Source organism: Sinocyclocheilus rhinocerous, unplaced genomic scaffold, assembly GCF_001515625.1.
Source record: "Sinocyclocheilus rhinocerous isolate Xijiao unplaced genomic scaffold, SAMN03320098_v1.1 scaffold1170, whole genome shotgun sequence".
In the NCBI taxonomy this organism is placed as follows: Eukaryota; Metazoa; Chordata; class Actinopteri; order Cypriniformes; family Cyprinidae; genus Sinocyclocheilus; species Sinocyclocheilus rhinocerous.
In genome coordinates, this window is record NW_015652163.1 from 506,799 (window position 1) to 527,648 (window position 20,850).

General features: G+C 35.5%; 2 protein-coding genes across 2 annotated transcripts in view; both read left to right on the plus strand.

The window, feature by feature from the left end:
• The first annotated feature begins 5,952 nt into the window (after positions 1 to 5,952).
• On the plus strand, positions 5,953 to 8,406 carry LOC107713887 (coiled-coil-helix-coiled-coil-helix domain-containing protein 1-like). Its single transcript, XM_016519534.1, has 4 exons — positions 5,953 to 6,029; positions 6,132 to 6,280; positions 7,613 to 7,725; positions 8,072 to 8,406. Exons 2-4 carry the CDS (start codon positions 6,151 to 6,153, stop codon positions 8,183 to 8,185), a joined length of 357 nt encoding a protein of 118 aa, XP_016375020.1. The 5' UTR covers positions 5,953 to 6,029; positions 6,132 to 6,150; the 3' UTR covers positions 8,186 to 8,406.
• A 2,914-nt stretch (positions 8,407 to 11,320) lies between these two features.
• The window catches only part of LOC107713894 (neurotrypsin-like), a 21,806-nt gene continuing 12,276 nt past the window's right edge, over positions 11,321 to 20,850 (plus strand). The window contains exons 1-4 of the mRNA XM_016519542.1: positions 11,321 to 11,716; positions 13,716 to 13,758; positions 17,817 to 18,059; positions 19,792 to 19,930. Of these exons, the coding sequence (XP_016375028.1) occupies positions 11,651 to 11,716; positions 13,716 to 13,758; positions 17,817 to 18,059; positions 19,792 to 19,930 (491 nt within the window). The 5' untranslated portion in view covers positions 11,321 to 11,650. The remainder of the gene's footprint in view (positions 11,717 to 13,715; positions 13,759 to 17,816; positions 18,060 to 19,791; positions 19,931 to 20,850) is intronic.

Here is a 20,850-nt window from a genome sequence, read left to right on the forward strand (position 1 = left end):
ATTTAAACAGATGTCAAATATTACCTGTGTTGATGGACAATAATAATATTCCTTGTCTTTAGTATAAGTTTTCTATATATATAAATATTATTTTATCATTTTAATGTAAGCTCAGCCTGCAGTGCCATGACTTGTATGGGAATGCAACATTAGAATAGCAAGTATCATCAGCAGGGGGCAGCAACAATCATCAAAAATAGCAAATTAGCAGTCATTTAAAAGACACAAATCATAAAATCAAAATAAAATGTCACAAAATAGCACATCCAAGTCTAATAGTCTGCTACTCTGTACATTTATTTAGATGGCACAGTATTTTGATTTACAGTATACCATGATACTGAGCAATTACCATATCCATGGTGTATACAATGAATATGATACGTGTCCAAAATAACATGCTAGTTTCATGGTACTTTTGACACTAATAGTGTTATTAATTTACTTGTGAAAAACCAAAAGAGCCTATGTTTATCTTTTATATAGAAATGTGTGGCTGTGTCTCAGTGTGTGCTTCAATTTAGACCAAAAAAGAGCTCACATAGTCTTTTCTTCAGTCATTTCCTTATAATGGTTTGTAGCAGCAGGTGGCAGTATGAGGCTGTCCATTTAGTCAAACCATTTGAGAAGAAAATTTAGCGTTTTGTTTGTAGGTCTAAAAAGAAGAGTTGGCACATTTTTAATAGAATACTATAAAACAAAATTGCAGGTTGTCATGAAGGTGGCGCAAGTAGTTGCATGACAAGAGCCATTTAATTCTGGCATATTTGCTCATATGAGGCTTGTATTAAAATGTCAATGATCATAAGAGTGATCACAGTCAGTTATCCAGACTTACTGTGAATATAACCAGATTTTATATATTTGAATGTGCTTTAGTTTAAATTATATTTTTCACATTGTAAATAGCATGTTTTAAACATTATTTGTCACCATAATAACAAATTGTCACTAAAACATGCACAGATGAGACTCCAGGGCCTCATGATGATGGTATTCATGCACTCGAATATCATTAGTGTCAAAGGCCTCTACAGAAACATGTTTGGGCCCAGTGAATGATTTGATATTGCTCTTATAAAAGCCTCTAACCCGAACCAAAACAGACAAAACATGACAGCAGAAAACAATCAGGGAGCTCACATCTGCTTAAACAATGGGTCTACTGACACTCTTACTGAGGCCTTTCCTGCTGATAAATCTGAGTCAGGAGATCAAGGGTTAGGGCAAAAAGTCAAATGTCACACTAAAAACATCCATTCTGACTCAAAAGCACGAGTAGAGGAATTCAGTTCTTGTGTTGTCTAACCACTATTGGCCAGGGCTGCATTTCCCAAAAGCATCGTAAGCTTAAGTTGATCGTAGAACCATTGTCACCAATGGAGCTACGATCAATTTAGGCTTACGATGCTTTTGGGAAACGCAGCCCAGTTCAAAAAGAACACATCTCCATAAGACAGCATTGTCAACATTGAAAATATATAGGCTACACTACCATTCAAAGTTTGGGGTCATTAGAATTTTTCTTAAGAAATTAATACTTTTATTCAGCAAGGATGTATGAAATTGATTTAAAATGACAGTGAACACATTCATAATGTAACAAATAAAAAAATTGAACTTTCAAACAATGTAACCAAAAATGTATCACTGTTGCCACAAAAATACTAATCAGCACAACTGTTTTCAACATTGATAATAATAATAATAAATGTTTCTTGAGCAGCAAATGAGTGTGTTACAATGATTTCTAAAGGATCATGTGACTCTGAAGACTGCAGTAATGAAGATTTGTCTGCTAACAACATTTACACAAACTGATTCATTATGACAACACTTACCCACCAGACTATCATCATGGTAAATGTAATTAAAACGATCATGTGAGGAGTGCAATTGAAGCCACCATGAAATCCCAATCACAAAAGTTTGCTATTTATAAGATATTTGATGGCAATATTAGTCACATTTATAGGTACTTTTGCTTCAAACAGCTTTGTTTTCTTACAGACAGTTCACTTAAGTCTTACATACATATTGAGAATATGCAACAGTAATCATTAAATAATTAATTAAAACAAATAAACTGTGCCAATCATTGATGCAATAGCCTTGCAATATACCGTAAAGGAACAAAGTCAAAAGATGCGGTATGGAGGTGAAGTAATTGCTCTACAGAATGCACTGTTGACCAGACAGACTTCATTAGCTAATGGATCTGACTTGCATTAATCAATTCACAATTCCAGACAGTCCTCTGAGAGACCAGACTGTCTCTATTCTCCTTTCTGCTTCTCTCTCTCTCTCTATTACACACACACACACACTCTCTCTCTTTTGTCCTATGCCATTTCTGTCTATTCCCCATGGACAAAACCTTAATATCTTCTCACCCTCATATTGTCTCACAACGTCTGTCTACTGTACATGTGTGAAATTAAATTCATGGAATAACTGAATTAATTAATCTAACACGGAAATGCATTTGCCAGAGAGACAGAGCTGAATTAAGACCTCAGAGATGCAAAACAATCCTCTGCTTTGGAGTAACACAAGAAAATTTGCACATCCAGTGTGTATTTACAGTACACATAATTTTCAGTATTTGAATAGTGTATGCGTGCATGTACTGTCCCTGAGCCTCTGAATGTCCTTGTTTGGCAGATGGGGTGTCATGGCTGAGTTCTGCAGGAGGTCTGGACTGAGAACCCCTGTGTCTGTGGCACGACATAATGTGCCATCTGAGAAAAAGGCCCACACCATGGCATCTCATCAAAAATTCATCATCTTCATACACTCAGGGGGCTTCTACTATCCCCAGGGAACATCTCCCATTATCATAACATTGAATATAAAAGACTGAATGAGAAGACTATATTTATGAGTTCCATTTGACTAAAATGAGTGGGGAGAAATATATAAAATCAGACGATATAAAAGTAAGAATTAACAGCAGGCTGGTGGAACCTCTCACATTAACTAAGAGAAATAAAAATCATTAATATAATATAATATAATATAATATAATATAATATAATATAATATAATATTAATAGCAGGCTGGTGGAACCTGTCACATTAACTTAGAAAAAATAAAATAAATCAGGAAATAATTAAGAGAAAGCAAGATAAAAGCATTATCAGACTTGTTTAGTAAACTATTGCAAGCGGGTCACCAAATTTATTTTTTTATTCTATAAAGCTGAAAATGTTTATTTAACTTTGTTTGATTCCTCTATGGACACATAAAGCTTAAGCCTTAAAGTCTGTTAATTCCTTTCCCACTGACTGTAAGTTATAGCGAGTTTAATGATATTATATTAAGCCTTCCATTCTTCCTCCACATCGCGTTACACAGCTGCTGACAACCATTAAACGCATTCTAAAATTAGAGTGAGAGATTATTACTGAAATATATCCAAGAAACTTCAATAGCTTGATTCCCACAGTAACCTTAGCTATTCTTTTTCATATTATCACTGAATATAATCCAAGAGCAAATGTGTTGCATTGTCACCTACTATATAGGCTTGGATTAACCTATTATCACTTGAGCCATTCATACAGACTCGCTAATATGCTTTAACTAATGTAGTAGTCAAGATTTTTGGTGGGATCATGTGATGAAAGAGGGTCTCAAAGGAGATCTATATGCATTCTTACAGGTTACAGGGTCGCCTTACAGAGCAGTAAGGTAGGGGAACAAATACTCAGTGCAACAATGAGGGAGGAGAATGTCATGACCTCGAGTTGGTCTGGTATGTTTGTGCAGCATATGCAACTCATTGGGCAAGCACAGCTGACTAAAAAGAGAAAAAAAGAAAGTCAAACATTTAAGTAAGAGGAAACATGGTTAAATTGAATGCTTAGCTGAGAAAAGTAGAGAAAGCTTCAAACAGAAACTTTCACTGATTCATGTGGTCACAGATTATCCTTTTAGTTTTATATGGGCCCCAATTGTACATTGAGGTATTCACAGATTAGATTTTACAAATGTATTTCACGGTGCAAAAATATACTAGACTCGTAGGGTCTAACTGACTAACTTTTTTTTTTAGAAGCAATTAGATTAGAAAAGGGATTGTCTTAAGAAAGCAAATGGCACTGAAGTCCTGATACAAACTTAACTATCAATACGTTCATAGTCCAATAGCCCTAGTTCTAAGAGGAAAAAAAGCAGCTTTATCAGGCTTGTTGAATGAAGCTTGAAATAAATAGTTTCGCGGAATGATTTATAATTGAGAGATTGAGAGAAAACACAGTCTCTCCAAAAAGAAAAAAAAAAACGTCCTTGGAAAAACTTTCTGTGTACACGCCATTGAATTTAGTTCAGTCAAGCAAACCGGAGCAGGAAAGGTCAGAGTTCAGGGAGGGGAAGTCTTTGTTTCTTAGGTATTGTCCATGTCAACATATTCTGCCGGCATGTGAAAAACTATACAGACAAAAAAACTGCGACTGAAATCGGAGCTACACTTACATGCACTCCGCTGCAATACGATTTATTTTATAAAATACTTAATATCTCATTTTCACAGTCCACATGTTGTGTTTTAACTTGCCTTTAGCTCATGATTTGTAATTTACCTCATAGTTGAACTTTGCTAATATGAAATCCTGAAATGGAATTACTTTACAAATTATAAACAGTCCTGTACATTCCAGGAACACTTCCCAAACTAAGCCTGTGCAAAAAAAATCTGTCCGTTTATGATTCCGATAGTTGTTCCAGCTGGCTGAAAACTCAAGGTAGCCCTGTTACAAACAAGCAGAGACAGAGTCAGAATACCAGAGCAGATATGAGGACAAGCTGCCATTTAATGGAATGCATGGACCAGTTGGAGTTCATCAAGGTGGGAAAAGACCGGTGAAAAATTATCAAAATGAATTTGTTAAAAAAAAAAAAACACACAAATAAGTCAAACATACCTATGTTGCATCATTCACTGTGAGCAAATATTGCCTTCTCTTTATATTCACTTAAAGTGAATATAATACATTTGGACAGAAATGTTGCATGCAAATTCTTATCTCTCCACTATGGCATGACTTATGGTTAGCCAATCCATCAAAATCTCTTTAAAAAAATGCTGGTCTGATTTTACTGCAAATTATAGGAGAAAACAACATGGTCATTGAAACTTTGTCTCTGCATGTTTATAACTGGACCTGCGTTCATGAGGCGAGTTTCCGTTTGCTCATTAATTTAGAGCGAAAAACAATACATCATTTCAAGTACTTTTCATGTAAACAGCAATTAACAGGATCAAGAAGCATTTTACATTTTTGTGGTGCTACATTCAGTCATATCCATGCAAAAATGTTTCTTAATCAGATTCATATCTAATCTGAATGACCTGTTTTCTGGGAGAAAGCATGAAAGGAACGCTTTGGTTTTTCTTAATGTAGAGGAAAAAAAATTGATGTAATTGTCTGTTAGAGTAAATTGTTAGATGTGAAGAACATTGGGTTTCAGCTTAGTGATATAACACTGAAAATCAAGTCTGTTCTGGCTTGTTTGGTGCTCTCACAGGACCCTGCTGTGTCTTAAGTGTGTAAAAATGTCCTGATTAAAACTTTTACTGGAAAACCTGCATCACCTAAAGGCATCCTGTCCTGATGTTTACAACTAAGCACATGTCTAGTTCTTGTTAAAAGTAAATGAGTTAATCCATAAGTGTGTACTAGGTCTCAGCAAATTTCAGAATTTGAAGACTTGCTTTCTATTCAGTTGGAATTCAAATTATAGGTGAACCAGCCTTAGAAGCAACTGTGATTTGATCTAGATTTTACCACTTACCTGAATTTCCAGTGTAATTAGCCCTGAATTAGTGTATTAATAAAATGGGTTTCCATAAAATGGCTCATAATATGGCTCATAAAATGGCTCAAACTGTTTTATGTATATGAAGAGCCATGAAAACGACACACAACTAATGATACTTTTACGACAGTGTCGGCGGTGGTAACCATAACAACAGGTAGAGAACGTTTTCCGACAGAAAATGGCGACTTACACATGAGGACGTGAAGTAAGAAGTACTCGGCAATGACATTTAAGTCATTACTTATGTTATATTATTAGGCTCCGTTTCACTCCTATTTTGGATTTAATGTTTGTGCCGTCTCGGTAGGAGACATTATAGAAAGGCGATGAGTGGATCTGTGATTCAAGAGAAGGTTGCTAAACTCTTAAGCAGACAGAATGGAAAACCCGTACTGAGACCCATCAAACCTCTGGCGCTGAAGAATGAAGTCGCCAGCCGCAGGCTGAAGAAAGGAGGTTAGGAATTTTTCGATTTAAAATGTATGTGTACAAAAACTGTTCGGTGTCAGTTAGTTTCTTGGCCTCTTCTACTGGCCTGCTTTAGATCGAAACTGTTACAGAATTTACCTTAAGTTTTTTTTTATTTATTTCACTATTATACTGTTAACTATTTATTCGATGTGTTGAATGTATGTAATATTTTATGCACATTTGTGAAATATTACGTATAACATTTGTAAATACAGCGTAAAGGTTCCCTGTTTAGCCTTTAAAAGCCTGACGTTTAAAATATTAATACTTATTTAAAGGGGTCATATGATGCGATTTCATTTTTTCCTTTCTCTTTAGAGTGTTACAAGCAGTTTATTGAACATTTATACAGAATATAAAAGAAAATCAAAAAAATTGTTTCATATTTGATACATCAGGGTTTTGTGGCCCAAGTAGTATGATATAGTAAGTGAGGCTGTAGCACACATTCGAGAAGGGAAAAAATACCTCAGTTTTATTCAAAGCTCCAAGCTGAGCAAGTACATATAATCTGGTGTAGTTGTTATTATTTATATGGCCAAAAAGAAAGACAAAATGTGATAGCTTATAAAGAAAATCGCTGAGGTTGATTTTGATCAAAGCTCAGTAGTTTTAATTGTGGGGAAAAATATATATAATGCAATGCAATACATTGATGCTGGAGCGATGTACAAATACATCTTCAGTCCAGTAAATGTTCATATCGAAATATTAATAACAAGATAAAAGTAACATTACATGTAGTTTAAATAAGCTGTTAAAGATTTCACAGCAAATTATGTGTACCAGTACCTGAAATCAGACATTTTTAGAATTAGTAAAAGGCCGTTTACTTGCTAACATCAGGCATGTAGTAGATTGTGTAGAAGGTTTTCCATCAGTTTTGATCTTGTTTAGATAATTTAGAGGCCTTAGAAATTCATATACTTGTATCTAATATGATACGAAAGGCTTTATATGGTTGGTTAAACATTGTGCTTGCTAGAAAACAATCTCAGATTGACATCTAACTACAATTTTAATGTCAACCAAAGTCAGTTGTAGTTCAATTTGAAAAAAATATTTTTTAAGCATGAAGATACATTTAGCACTTATACTTTCATTAAAAGTACCGTGATGCCACTCAGTCTTCCTTTTAAAAGTAACTGATTGGCTAAACTAAAATTATATGCATGCACTAAAATTATTTTTGCTTTTCTAAATGGGACTGGAAATACAAGTGATGGTGATTTGCTTTTTAAGGCAACATCGAAAGCCTGTTGTAATGCATTGTTTTGCTAAACCCTTACGTGGTGATACACACACTCTTTGTTACAGAGGCCACCTGTGTAACGGAAATGTCATTACTTCTGGCTTGCTGGAAACAGAATGACTTCAACAACTCGGTCTGCTCTAAAGAAGTCTCAGTCTTCTACACATGTGTTGAAAAGGTAACTTAGGAAATCCTCTGTAAAACAGCCTACTCATAGCTGACAGCAATTTAACATCCTTAATTAACATGGTTTTGATAATTACATGGGAATGTAATGAACAACCAGATTTTCTCTGCCATTTCCTGATTATGGCGAACACACTTCCCACTTTGCAATGCAGTTTCCTGCTAGAGCTTTCTTCTTTTTTTTTTTTACCTCCCTCATCTGTTGTTTCCGTGTTTATGGCATCTTCACGCATCTAGTGAGATCAAGAGCTTGAAAGCTAGTTGACTTATATTAAAGCCTTTGAATTGGAATAAATTCAACAATATTTAACATTGTTTCCTAATTTCACTTGTTGCAGGCGCAGAACAAGGCCAAAGGAAAGCAGGGAACTCAGGGTCGACTTTTGCCTAAAGAAGCCAACACCTTATTAAAACGATTTCCCAACCTGAGCAGTGAGATCTTGGACCAGTAACGCAGATTAGTCAAAGAATGGACACTTTTATTATCTGAGCTCTATTAGATGGGGACTTTAGTCTGAGTGTATGACTGGGCCGGGTAGTTGATGAGAATGGGGTGTGGAAAGGTTTTTTAAAAAAAAAACCGCAATGAAGCTGTCACTGGGGCTCAAACCCTGCCAAAACGATGTCAGCGGGTGCTCACAAAGCAAATGAACTGCATTCGCAAGGTTTTGAAGGCACTTTTGGTGATTACTACATTACTGCACTCCTGTAGGTCATCTCATCAGAGCAGTACAAAGGAACAAACACTGGTTCCTTCACACACTTAAAGGGATAGTTCACCCAAAAATGAAAATCTGTCACCCTTTACTCATCTTCATGTCCTCTTTTGTGTTCAACAGACGAAAGAAGTCGTACAGGTTTGTAATGACGTGAGGGTGAGTAAATGATGATAGACTTTTCATTTTTGGGTGAAGTGTCCCATTTAGTCATTTGTGTTATTGGTGTTTGACTATACCATTGTTACTTCTCAGAAAATCTGAATGTTATCATATTGGTTTTTGGTATTACTTTTTGAAATCTCCCCTGCATAACTGAGCTGTGACCTCTAAAACCCAGCAATTTATTTATTTTACAAATTTTCTTCCTGTTTCGGGCTGTGTCCATAATGTAATTAGTCTCAGCCATTTTCAATTATCAGAAAGCGGAGATCAAGGGAGAAGTACTCAGTGCCGGATCACGTTACATGCCAGAACACAGTGTATTGAATTTGACCATGAGAGCTCTGCAATGAAGATAACACATTATTAAACATATTAACTTACAAACAATTCACTTTCTGTTCAGATGTTATTTTTCATGTTTTGTTTGATTGGTGTGAATTGTTGTTAAACATTGTGACCATGAATTAGTTTAGTTCCCTTTGGCCATCCTGTGATAACACAGCCCACCATTTCCTTAGGCTGATTATCTACAGTTGTCTGCAGCATAATGTGTTTAGACCCCAAAGGAAATGCTGTCTGCTGTAAGTCTAAACTTTGCTCAATCACAACACAACATTGAAGTAACAATGAACAGCCAAAAATAGTTTAGGATAAGACTAAAAGAGCTACAGCAATAAAGGCAGAAAGGTGCAACCATGTCAATGCCTTCCAGATTTAATTTAAAATACTTTATTGTGACTGCAGTGATGATCTTTGACATCAACCTGTTATATTTACTAGGCTTTTGATGTTATATACAGTAAGCCATTCCAGTCTCCAGTTCCTTAAGCATGTATATACCAGATTAACACCCCAGAACAGGGTGTGGATGAATGTCAAGCAATGCAGCCGCACCTCTGGGCATCAGATAAGAGAAAGCAAACTATTATCATTTTTTTATATAGCTCCTTGATGCCTGATAAAACATGGTTGTTTTGATCAAATCTACAAATTCTTACATTTTAAGTATGACATAAGCTTTGAGAATGACTTAAAGAGCAAATCCATCTTTTTGCAAGATTAAAAAACATGTTATTTCTTTTAATGTGTGAAAACCAACTCAATTTTAGACACTGATACTATAGATAAATTAATTTAAGTATAGGAGAATTATGTTTATCATATGACTAACGTGTAGTTGTGCTCAGGTCAAAAGGAGGTTTTGATCTTTTATTAAATTATGAGTAAGTGATTCAGGTATTGTTAACTTCTATTGAAGATGTATGAATGGTGAACAATGTGGAATGAGGTGTATTCATGTGTCTGTGTACACAGGTGAACAATGCAAGACAAGGTGAGCTCAACCACCTGTGTATTTAGGATCTTGTTCTTTAATGTGATATTCATAAAACCCAAGACATTTAAAAGATTGGCCAAGTGGTTAATAATATCCACCTTATCAACACATGCCCTTTGTCCTATGTTAGGGAGTTTTCAGGAGTTATGGAAAAGAACTGGAATTCCTTGTCTGTTTTATATTTGCCATGTGACCGCAAAAGGTCTGTGTTTTCTGTTTTTAAGCTTTAGGCGCATTTTTGGGGGGTGCTGCACAAGGGTCTTGAGTTATTAAAAAAACATTTCATGCAGATAATAACTTGATTTTTTTTTATGTATATGTTTTATATTTCTGATCTAAAATAGGTGCTGTACAACACACTCATTTCTATTTGTAACTTTTGTTAACTATTTGCAGATTGGTGGCTACAATCTCTCTCTCTTTTTTCTTTCTATGATCTGCTTATGCCCCATTGATGGTTAGGTTTAGGGGTAGAACTTAATGTTTAGGCATACCTTTTTTCCTTAAAAATGGTATGTTTCTGTACAAATTGCATCGTACAAAATTGCTTGACAGTTGTAAAGAAACGGAAGTAGTGACTGATCTTTTCTTTCTTATTGTGATGTATTCTTTCAGATTATCAGGAAAAAAAAGTAGGATGAGGACTTGGTTCAATTCATAATTTGTTAATTGGATTTTGGGCATTGCAAAAGTGGAGGCAGATGAGCAGGGGCGGGGTTTAAGCAGACAAAATGATTAGAGAAGTCCTGCATATGCCATCAGAGAGACATCTGTCGTTTTCACCAGAAAGTCCAGTAATGATACTTTAATGTCAAAAAAATAAATAAACATGATGAATTACAAGAATAGCTCACAAGAGTTATAACATGCATTTTGAAGGGTGAATTTTCATTCTATATGAACTTCTGTGCTATTTTAACATTTTTAAATTTATTTTATGCATGCATGCTTGCCATAGGTGATAACTATTAAGAATGATGCCAATTACAAACTTTGGGCAAAGTTGTTTGGCCTAATCTTTCAATGCTATTTTATTCACTAAATTAGCAGTTAAGCAGTTTTCTATTCTTTACTCTATTTATTTATTTAATTAATCGTTGTCCGCCAAATAAAATTAGGAAACATTTGTTGGCTTTTTATAAACTAGTTTAAAAAAAAGTGTAAAAACTAGTGTGATTTTTTGCCTACTAGTACGAATGACGATGATCACATTCACTATAGGCATAAGTGTATGGCTATTTTCTTAATAACTAGTGAAACTGCAGAAGATAGTCACTGTTGGATTTCTAATTAAAACCAAGGGCTAGTAACATAACAACAAATGCTAGTTCATTTAAAGGAATAATTGCTAAAACGGCTTGCCATAAGGGGCCAACCTCTCCGCACCGTGATCCATAAATGTTTATGTTTTATAATCATCTGTAACGTGTACTGTGGTGAAGGCTGCTGGAGCGGCGTCTCTTCACAGTGAACATAAACCTCAGCCAGACTTCAACATGGGAGGGGTGTCAGTCGTGTCGTTGGACTTTTAGAAGTTTACATGATGTTGTTTTGTTCTGTCTCATTATTTTCGTTGTTTCTTCTTCCGTACATACATTTGTAAACATTTTGAGGCGGGAAGGCGTAGGCTACACTTTTCCCTGTGTGCCCGCGGACAGCGATGATGGGACAGTTGTGCTGGATGTATAGTCAGTGACAGGATGGATATCAGCGGGATCCTCTCTATTGCTGCTGTCCTTCGTTTCTCGATCGGTGTCTACGGCGAGGTATGTAAACGCAGTTTTTTTGCTTTATTGACATATGAGTTCCTAGTCAGCTAACAAAACAGTCAGTCTAGCTGTGATTTATCCTGAAAAAATGACCGAGAACTCCTGACGTGATCCTGGGGTTTTAGTAGACAGGAGTTCAGACGGCGGCAAAAAAAGCTGGTTTGTAGGCTAAATGTGACAAAAAAATATTTTTTTCCCAACTGTACCGAGCTATAAATGGCACAGTAGTCTACATTTTTCTTCTTCTAAATGAGTAGTTAGAATGGAAGTCGACACGGAAATGAATTATGATAGCGCATGTTATGACCCTTTGACGCTTTCACTTACTGTGTGTGACATTAACGCTTTGTATCACGTGAAAGTGTGTGGTAATTGTTACAGTTGGCATTATCTTGTACAGTCATTGTTAATTTTTGTGGCTGAGGCGTACTTTGCCCCGAATACATTTCAGCTCTTTAGGATCTAAATAATAATGAGACAATGAGAGCTGTGCATATGCATATTTACATGTCCCTAATGAATCTGTTTTTATTTATTATATCTCTTATTGAAAAAAAACCCATTAAACCAGCTTAAGTTGGTTTTCTGGTTTTGGCTGGTTTAAAATGATCTTCAGCTGTTCTGTAGCTCTCCTAGCCTGATGAGCTGACTGAAAAGTGGCCAACAGATCAGGCTGGTTTAAGATGTTTCAGCAGGTATATATTAATAAAATAAACATAACTATAATATAACACTCCCTAACTACCTTGGAAAAATATACCTACTATGCCTTACGTATCATGGATAGATACATCTGAAAACCAAAGCTTAACCCAATTGTCTTCGAACCATTTCGGATTTTGGTATTAGAGTCAGGCTTTGTAATATTGTCAAGAATATCTCAAATAAAAACATGCTTTTAGTTATATGTAGTGTTTTGTCTTGAGAATGTCGTTAGATCTGTTGAACAAAAAACAAGGAGCACAGGGGGGTGTAGTTTATTAGGACAATAGGACAGTTAACGTGTGCTTGATGTTTTTCTTTGTCTTTGTTCCTTAAGTCTGAGTCTCTTGTTTTGTATCTTATACTTAATCCCTGTTGATGGTAACAAGCATCACACTTAACTCTCATCCTGACTACAGTACAAGTCAACGATGGGACGAGACGCTTGCAGTGTAGTCGGAATGAGAGAAAAGCATGATGCTCGTTCCCTTCATCACACCCAGATCACACAGTAGCAGTCACATAATAGCTTGATGGTCATGAAAGTGTTCTTTGATCTCAGTTGAAGTACTGCTAAAGCAAAGCTGCTCTGCACTATTAACTCATGTCTTTATGTGACGTTTCCTCGTCGTAAAGCAACGGATACCTTTGATAACCTTCCTCCGGGGAGAAAACCTCTGACTAAGGCTTGCAGCTGGTTACTGGGATCAAAACAAATGGTATAAACTAAAAATAATGCTTGTATCCTATTAAAATAACCTTTTTAAAGTCATAATTCATGCCTAGTTGTCGTACCTTTACAAAAAGTATCAAAGTACAGTGATCGTATCAGATTTTAATACCTTAGTACTTTCTTAAATATGTATGATACGTCATTTACATTCAAGCATTTAGCAGATGCTTTTATCCACATATAATTGAAGAGCATAAGCATGTTCATTAGAATGCTAAATTGGGAAACAAGCTAGAGGAAAGTAGAGAAAGTTCAGAGAGAACTTCTTGAAAGTTGTGATAGTGTCAGCAGCTCATTCCACCAGAGAGGAACAGAGAGGGTGAAGGTGCTGGAAGGTGACTTCATGCCTCATTGTGAAGGAACAACAAGGCACCACTCAGTGACTGTAGGCGAGAGGGAACAAAATACCAATACCAAATGCTTACCTATTCATTTACTGTGGCATTTAACTGTTTCTTCAAGGTATTTCAAAGAATACCATGGTACATGGCCAAAAAAACATATGTCCATAGTACTTTAAGTTAAAGAATTTAACTGACTATTCTTATTTTGTCTTCATAGGCAGGACAAAGCGCTGTGTACCAGAACACACTGCAGAGCTCAGGTAGGCACTCACTGCATTTACAAGTCTGTCTATATATTTTGTTTTTTACTATTTCTTAAAGGTTAAATAAAGGTGCAAGCTGGAATCCTTTTTTTAATGAGAATTGGCAATATACCTGCATCTCTTTTGTGTCAGCATTTGCTTGGGAATTTAAATTATGCCACCTAATTCAGACACATACTCATTACTGGTAACGGCTGAAATGTCACAGTATTTTTTTCTTGTAAAGAGCATCTCTTTCAATGCCAAAACCCACATCCCTTCTTGGCACTATATCTAATACAAATTTAACCGATGCAAAACCGCTCGGCTGTCAAGAGATACATTCGTCGATGGTTCCCTACGGCAGAGTTAAAGAAATACTCAACCGCAACAATTGCTCCTCAGACAAGATTGCTTTGGAGAGAAACACAATATTCAATGCGCTTGTAATATGAGTGAAGCACAAACATTTACTGATGACAGTGAATGGATGTGAAACAACTGTGGCATTGATGGGCTTTAAGAAGTAGCTAATTTGAGATTGAATGCCCCGCTGTTTTTGCTTATTACACGTGTCATATTCCTATTCTGTGAACTTTAATGCTTTCCTTGTCTTCCAAGCCTGGACAGGTTTGTGCGCTGACATCCTTAGGGCAGGATGCTGAAATATACTCAACCTTCCCACAGAATCGTCAACCTACTCCCAGTTCATGCTGGGGCAGTGTGAGATTCCTCTAAGATTGCCTCATCTGTAGACTTATTTTACTCAGACCAGCAGTCTATGCTGTTAAACCTCTTATATTTAGTCTCTTGTGGTACCACCAGGAGTCTTGTTGGTGGTCTTTATCGTGCTCTATAACCGTAACACCATGGAAAATATGACTGGAACTCTACCCTGATGCTATTTCAGCAAATAGCTTTACTGTATGTCCAGACCGACATACAGCGTGGAACCTGAGCTCTCACGAGACGAGACATGAGTGTGTACAAGAAAAGATTCAGGACTGTTGAACTATTCACCTGCCAGTGTACAAGAATGGAAACTATTTATAATGTCTAAACATATTTTATTATAAAATGTAATGGTGTACAGAAGACCAATCATGCTAAAGCCATTAAAAGAAACACCAAAGATCAAATGTCTTCTCCACAGTTTTTGCTCTATGGTATTGTATTATCGACTATATATATATATATATATATATAGGAATTAACAATGGTATACCAGTTATTGCCTGATTTTTTTAGTTTTTATTTATTTGCTTTTTTCTCTCATTTTATTTTTTGTTTTTTCATTTAAATAACCTTTGCTGTCATTTAACACTCACTTAATCTTTGAAAACATGAATAATTTCATAATAGGAACATTTATTATATATTATATTACATTACATTATGATAATCATTATCCATAATTATTCAGCTTTGAACAGGTTTTTGGTTTGATAGATTGTTAGATACCCATGGCGTCGTCTTCTGCTCCATCTGCCTGATTTAAATCAAAACAATCATAATGGATGGAGGTTTAAAAACGGCTCACATTGGAAATCCAATACTGTTCTCTGATGATAAACATGCTTTATAATAAGATGGGGAATGATACTGTGTCAGGTCTTTTTCAGTGCATTGTTTACAGTTATATTTGGAATAATGTAGACCGAAGAGTTTCAGTGATGATCCAGCTCTAATATGCTTATATTGAACATCAGCACTCATCTCAGCTCAATAAGTCTATGCTAAAGCAATCTACACAAGCAAAGACACGGTTAGGCTACGTGTCTGCTGGGTGTAGATTCATATACGCATGCAGGTGTAAATACTTTTCTGGCGTTACCTCTGCAAGAATTTTGGCCCATAATGCTCAGGGTATGAGATGGTCTCAACTCTTTCTCCCTGAGGGTTTAGCACCTGCTTCTAAAGAGAGACTAGGGCACGTTGGCCTCTGTTTGATCCTGCACAACACTATCTGATAGCAGACCCATAAATTCTCAGGAGCTTTGAGTAAGATTTAGAAACACCAAAGATCAAATGTCTTCTCCACAGTTTTTGCTCTATGGTATTGTATTATCGACTATATATATATATATATATATAGGAATTAACAATGGTATACCAGTTATTGCCTGATTTTTTTAGTTTTTATTTATTTGCTTTTTTCTCTCATTTTATTTTTTGTTTTTTCATTTAAATAACCTTTGCTGTCATTTAACACTCACTTAATCTTTGAAAACATGAATAATTTCATAATAGGAACATTTATTATATATTATATTACATTACATTATGATAATCATTATCCATAATTATTCAGCTTTGAACAGGTTTTTGGTTTGATAGATTGTTAGATACCCATGGCATCGTCTTCTGCTCCATCTGCCTGATTTAAATCAAAACAATCATAATGGATGGAGGTTTAAAAACGGCTCACATTGGAAATCCAATACTGTTCTCTGATGATAAACATGCTTTATAATAAGATGGGGAATGATACTGTGTCAGGTCTTTTTCAGTGCATTGTTTACAGTTATATTTGGAATAATGTAGACCGAAGAGTTTCAGTGATGATCCAGCTCTAATATGCTTATATTGAACATCAGCACTCATCTCAGCTCAATAAGTCTATGCTAAAGCAATCTACACAAGCAAAGACACGGTTAGGCTACGTGTCTGCTGGGTGTAGATTCATATACGCATGCAGGTGTAAATACTTTTCTGGCGTTACCTCTGCAAGAATTTTGGCCCATAATGCTCAGGGTATGAGATGGTCTCAACTCTTTCTCCCTGAGGGTTTAGCACCTGCTTCTAAAGAGAGACTAGGGCACGTTGGCCTCTGTTTGATCCTGCACAACACTATCTGATAGCAGACCCATAAATTCTCAGGAGCTTTGAGTAAGATTTCTAATATTTATCTGTGGTGGAAAAACTGTTACTTGCCTACACAAATGTTGGATTTAATCTGAAATTATATGTGTTCTGCTTCTCAGTAAACCTCTAATTGCCTTTAAAGAGGGTCTTCTGTTAGTATTCTTTAAAACCTAATTTCATTCGCTTTTATAGATGCATCCAAAGCACCCAGTGAAGTGACTACTTCTATTTAAATATCCGTCTCCTGTCTAGGTCGATGGATTTAACATCTGTCTCTTGCTTGCACTTGGACAGTGGGCACAAAGCCCAGGGCTTTCTCCCTTTCTAGTCACATTTCCAGAAATTAAATAAAGGACAGACTGGCAGCATATGCGGAACAGCATAAGGATGTTGCTACTTAAGTTATGAATCGCTGTATTAAATGATAGTTTAAATGCTTACAAATTACTTTTACAGCCCACAGTAAAGCATGAAATTGGATTATCGTCATTACTGTGTTTCAGGCCGCCTGCAATCCATAACATTTATTAGAATGCTTTCTCACAAGAGACTAGATCATGTCATTTGCTCACTGTGGCCCAAAGTCACAATATTTCTGTTTAATTTAATGGTTTTGATTAGAATCATTTGGAAGAAGGATCTTCCTGATTATTTGACTAATGGATCCAAGCAAGCAGAAGTACATTAGTAATCAAAATCATTCAATAATGTTAATTAGTTTGAAAATATACTGTGTGTGTCCTTGTGCCTAAACAACACGCACACACACACGCACACACACACGCACACACACACACACACACATTGTATAACACATGTTTGGATGTGTGACTCATCATAGTGGGTCTTCACAGGTCTTGCTGTTCCAGCAGTGCAGTAAGCCATCATTAATGTCTCACACTGCTGTCCTCACCCTCTGCATCAAGAGGCAGCACTGTAGGGGTTTTCAGTGATAGAGAAAAAGTTACAAAATAAGAAAGCTAATAAGACCACCTTAGGTTTACACAGTTTACACTGCCACTTTGAGTTAACACAAGGTCATTTTAGGTCATGCTTTTGCATTTGTTCATGCCAAGAATTTTAAAATGAGTTGACCTTTATTTGCCACTGCATTAAAATGTTCTTTTTTGCTCCGTCAAGGGCATACTCTTATAAGTGAAATGCTGGATTTTACTTATGTCTTTGTGTGTCTGTGTGTGTGTTTCCCTTAGGTCCTCTGTCCTGCTCTGAGGGCTTCACTGAGCTGGGTTATTACAATGGATCTGTGTCTCAGACAGATTCTGGCTCTTCCTGTATAAAATGGACTGACTTTCCAGACTACATGCTGCAGTACCCCAACCGTGGACTGGGCGACCACAACCACTGTAGAAACCCTGACCGTGAATCCAACCCCTGGTGCTTTTTCAGACAGAAGTCAGGAGCCATAGGATGGGCCTACTGCGACTGCCACCATGGTGAGCCCTCTTGACTGGCTTTTTTTTTCATATTTAGAGATATATTACAAAAGTTCAATTTTCAATTTAATAGCTGTTTTTGTATTACTTTGAGTTTTGAGGAGAAGTGAGTTCAAACTAAAAAAAGGCCATTTACAAAACAGCCAGTTATCATTACAGAGAGCCTAGCATGACTAACCTGTAAACATCAGACATATGCTGTGACCCAACTAAGTGATAATTAGTTAAATTATGCACTAAATATCTTATAGCGATATTAAATGCACCTATAGGCTGGTACATTTGACAAAAGTGTAGGCTAATTAAAAAGTTTAAATATTATTATTCGCAAATTTTTCACCATTACGACCAAAACGTGCCTTTATTTACTTATTTATTGGTTTATTTGTATAGGCACAGTACGGAAACATAATCTTAGCAGAAAGAATAAAAATATGCATTGTACACATAGATTGAAGATCAAGCTAAGTTGTACCTTAACTTCCTAGAAAGGCTTTAAATGCTACACATTATAAACTCCTAGACATATTATACACTTTAAATAGGGACTGACACAATAGGGACCTTTACATATAAATGGGGTGTTAGAATACATAAATTCCATATTAAATCAGCTGTCATTACAATTAAAATAGCTGCAGTACACACCAGTGTTGTTTTAATATCATTGAGATACTATTATAGTATTTATTAATGTTTTGAATTAGTTATATATATATATATATATATATAACTAATTCAAAACATTAATAAATACTATATATATAATATATAGTTTTATATATATATTATAGTTTTATTTTTATATTTTCTGTTTCCATTTTAAAGTTTTAATAATTTTGTTGTGTGGTTTTATCTGTTTTATCAGTTGTTTTATTTAGTTATTTTAGTACATCAAGTTAAACTAAATAAACACAAGAAATATTGCCTTTAACTGAAATAAAGTAAGTTTAAGTTTTTTTTGTATTTTATTTTATTACAATAAAAAAAAATTTCAAGTAACAAAAGTTTTGTTATGGTTTTGGTTTAAGTTATTATAGTAAACTATAATAACCCTGGTACACACACACAAGTAAGAGAAAGATTAAAAAATGCAGAAAAAAAAGAATAAAAAAAAAAAACATTTGGGGCTGTAGGCTTAGTTGTAGGTGGCTCTAGTCTAGCCTTATTTGACCTAAAAAAGTTCCTACTGGACCGTGGTGTTTGTGTTTATTAAGTGAACGTGTCCTGGTGAGTATTTGTGTCATAACTGTCACATTAGTGTAGGTGTTGTACAGAAGCTGCAGGACGTTTATTACTGCAGTCACAGCACACAGCCACAGTGTGTCTGTCAGTGAGCTAACAGCAGTCAAGGATTCTCTCTGTCCTCTCTTTTTATTGGCCTCTATTCATCTTTCCCTCTCTATGCGTTTGTTGTCTAATAATCAATCAGACTCACATCACTCATGTGCATTTGTTACTCCTATTGGGAAAGTGTTTGTTCAGTCTCTGGATCTCTTTGTGCTGGTCTGTCATCACTTGGCTGTGTCCGTGGTTCAGTACCGAGCTGGTGTTGAAATCTGTTTGCCTTATCTCTGTGAGCTGTGATTATCTCTGTCTGCCTCTCTCCTCCTTTTCCTTTCTACGTAATAACATTAAACACGGTTACAGACTCAAACAATTAGAGTGTGCATTTAAATTCATGTCTGTGTGAGCATGACGTGGGGCAACAAGATGATATCTTCTCCTCCAGGTGAGGCGCGGTTAGTGGGGGGTTCGTCTAATAAGAGTGGTCGTCTTGAGGTGTACCTGAATGGCCGGTGGGGAGCAGTGTGTGACACCCACCTGACTGATAGAGATGCCAGTGTGATCTGTAGACAACTGAGGCTCGGGTATAAGCTGCAAACTCTATTCATTATCAGCTAGAGGCTCTCGTAATAACATTAAACACGGTTACAGACTCAAACAATTAGAGTGTGCATTTAAATTCATGTCTGTGTGAGCATGACGTGGGGCAACAAGATGATAATTTGCAAGACACAGAGTGTTTCTAATGTGATCGTTCTGTACTAATTATAGAGAGCTGATTCACAGAGTCTGTAAATGTAAATGGGGGAGGCAGGGGTAAGATGTGCCACTTTTACTCAAGTTGTCCTCTAGTCAAGGAGAAAGAAGATGGAGGTAAAACCTAATTTCATTTCAGGATGTCTGCTCTTTGCTGAAATGAAAGAAGACCGCATCCGCAACGTAAGACTATAAAAATAGGATTTCTCAAAGAATAAAAAGTTGTGTATTCATACAATGTATCATGTGAAGAGATCAATTAAATAATTGGAGAATATGTGCAAGATTGACCTTTCAGAATTAAATTATGGCCATAAATTATTTAGAAAGAAAAAAAAAAAAACTATCCCATTCCAATCTCTCATTTTGTTGCATATTTTTTCCATAAACCTTCAGAAACAACATAAATCAGCCAATAAACCAACCATATATAATATAATGTAATATAATATAATATAATGTAATGTAATGTAATATAATATAACATATAAAAATGTTTAAATGTTAAACATGATGGAGAGAGTGGGATAAGAAAAAATTAAATATAAATATAAATATTGTTTTATAATTAAAAGCATTATTTAAATAATATATATTTATATTTATTTATATTATAAATTTATTTATATTTTTTAATTTGCTTTTTTGTTAATTCTCTCAAAACCTAACAGTTCAAAGAAAAGTTTTTTTAATTTTTAATTTATATATATATATATATATATATATATATATACACCCTAAATATTCA

What these genes read in the sequence shown, in the direction of transcription:
- LOC107713887 (XM_016519534.1), top strand. Translation starts at nt 6,151, where the DNA reads ATGAGTGGATCTGTGATTCAAGAGAAGGTTGCTAAACTCTTAAGCAGA. An exon ending in CCGCAGGCTGAAGAAAGGAG is followed by an intron (nt 6,281 to 7,612) that starts GTTAGGAATTTT and finishes TCTTTGTTACAG; the next exon opens with AGGCCACCTGTGTAACGGAA. An exon ending in TCTACACATGTGTTGAAAAG is followed by an intron (nt 7,726 to 8,071) that starts GTAACTTAGGAA and finishes CACTTGTTGCAG; the next exon opens with GCGCAGAACAAGGCCAAAGG.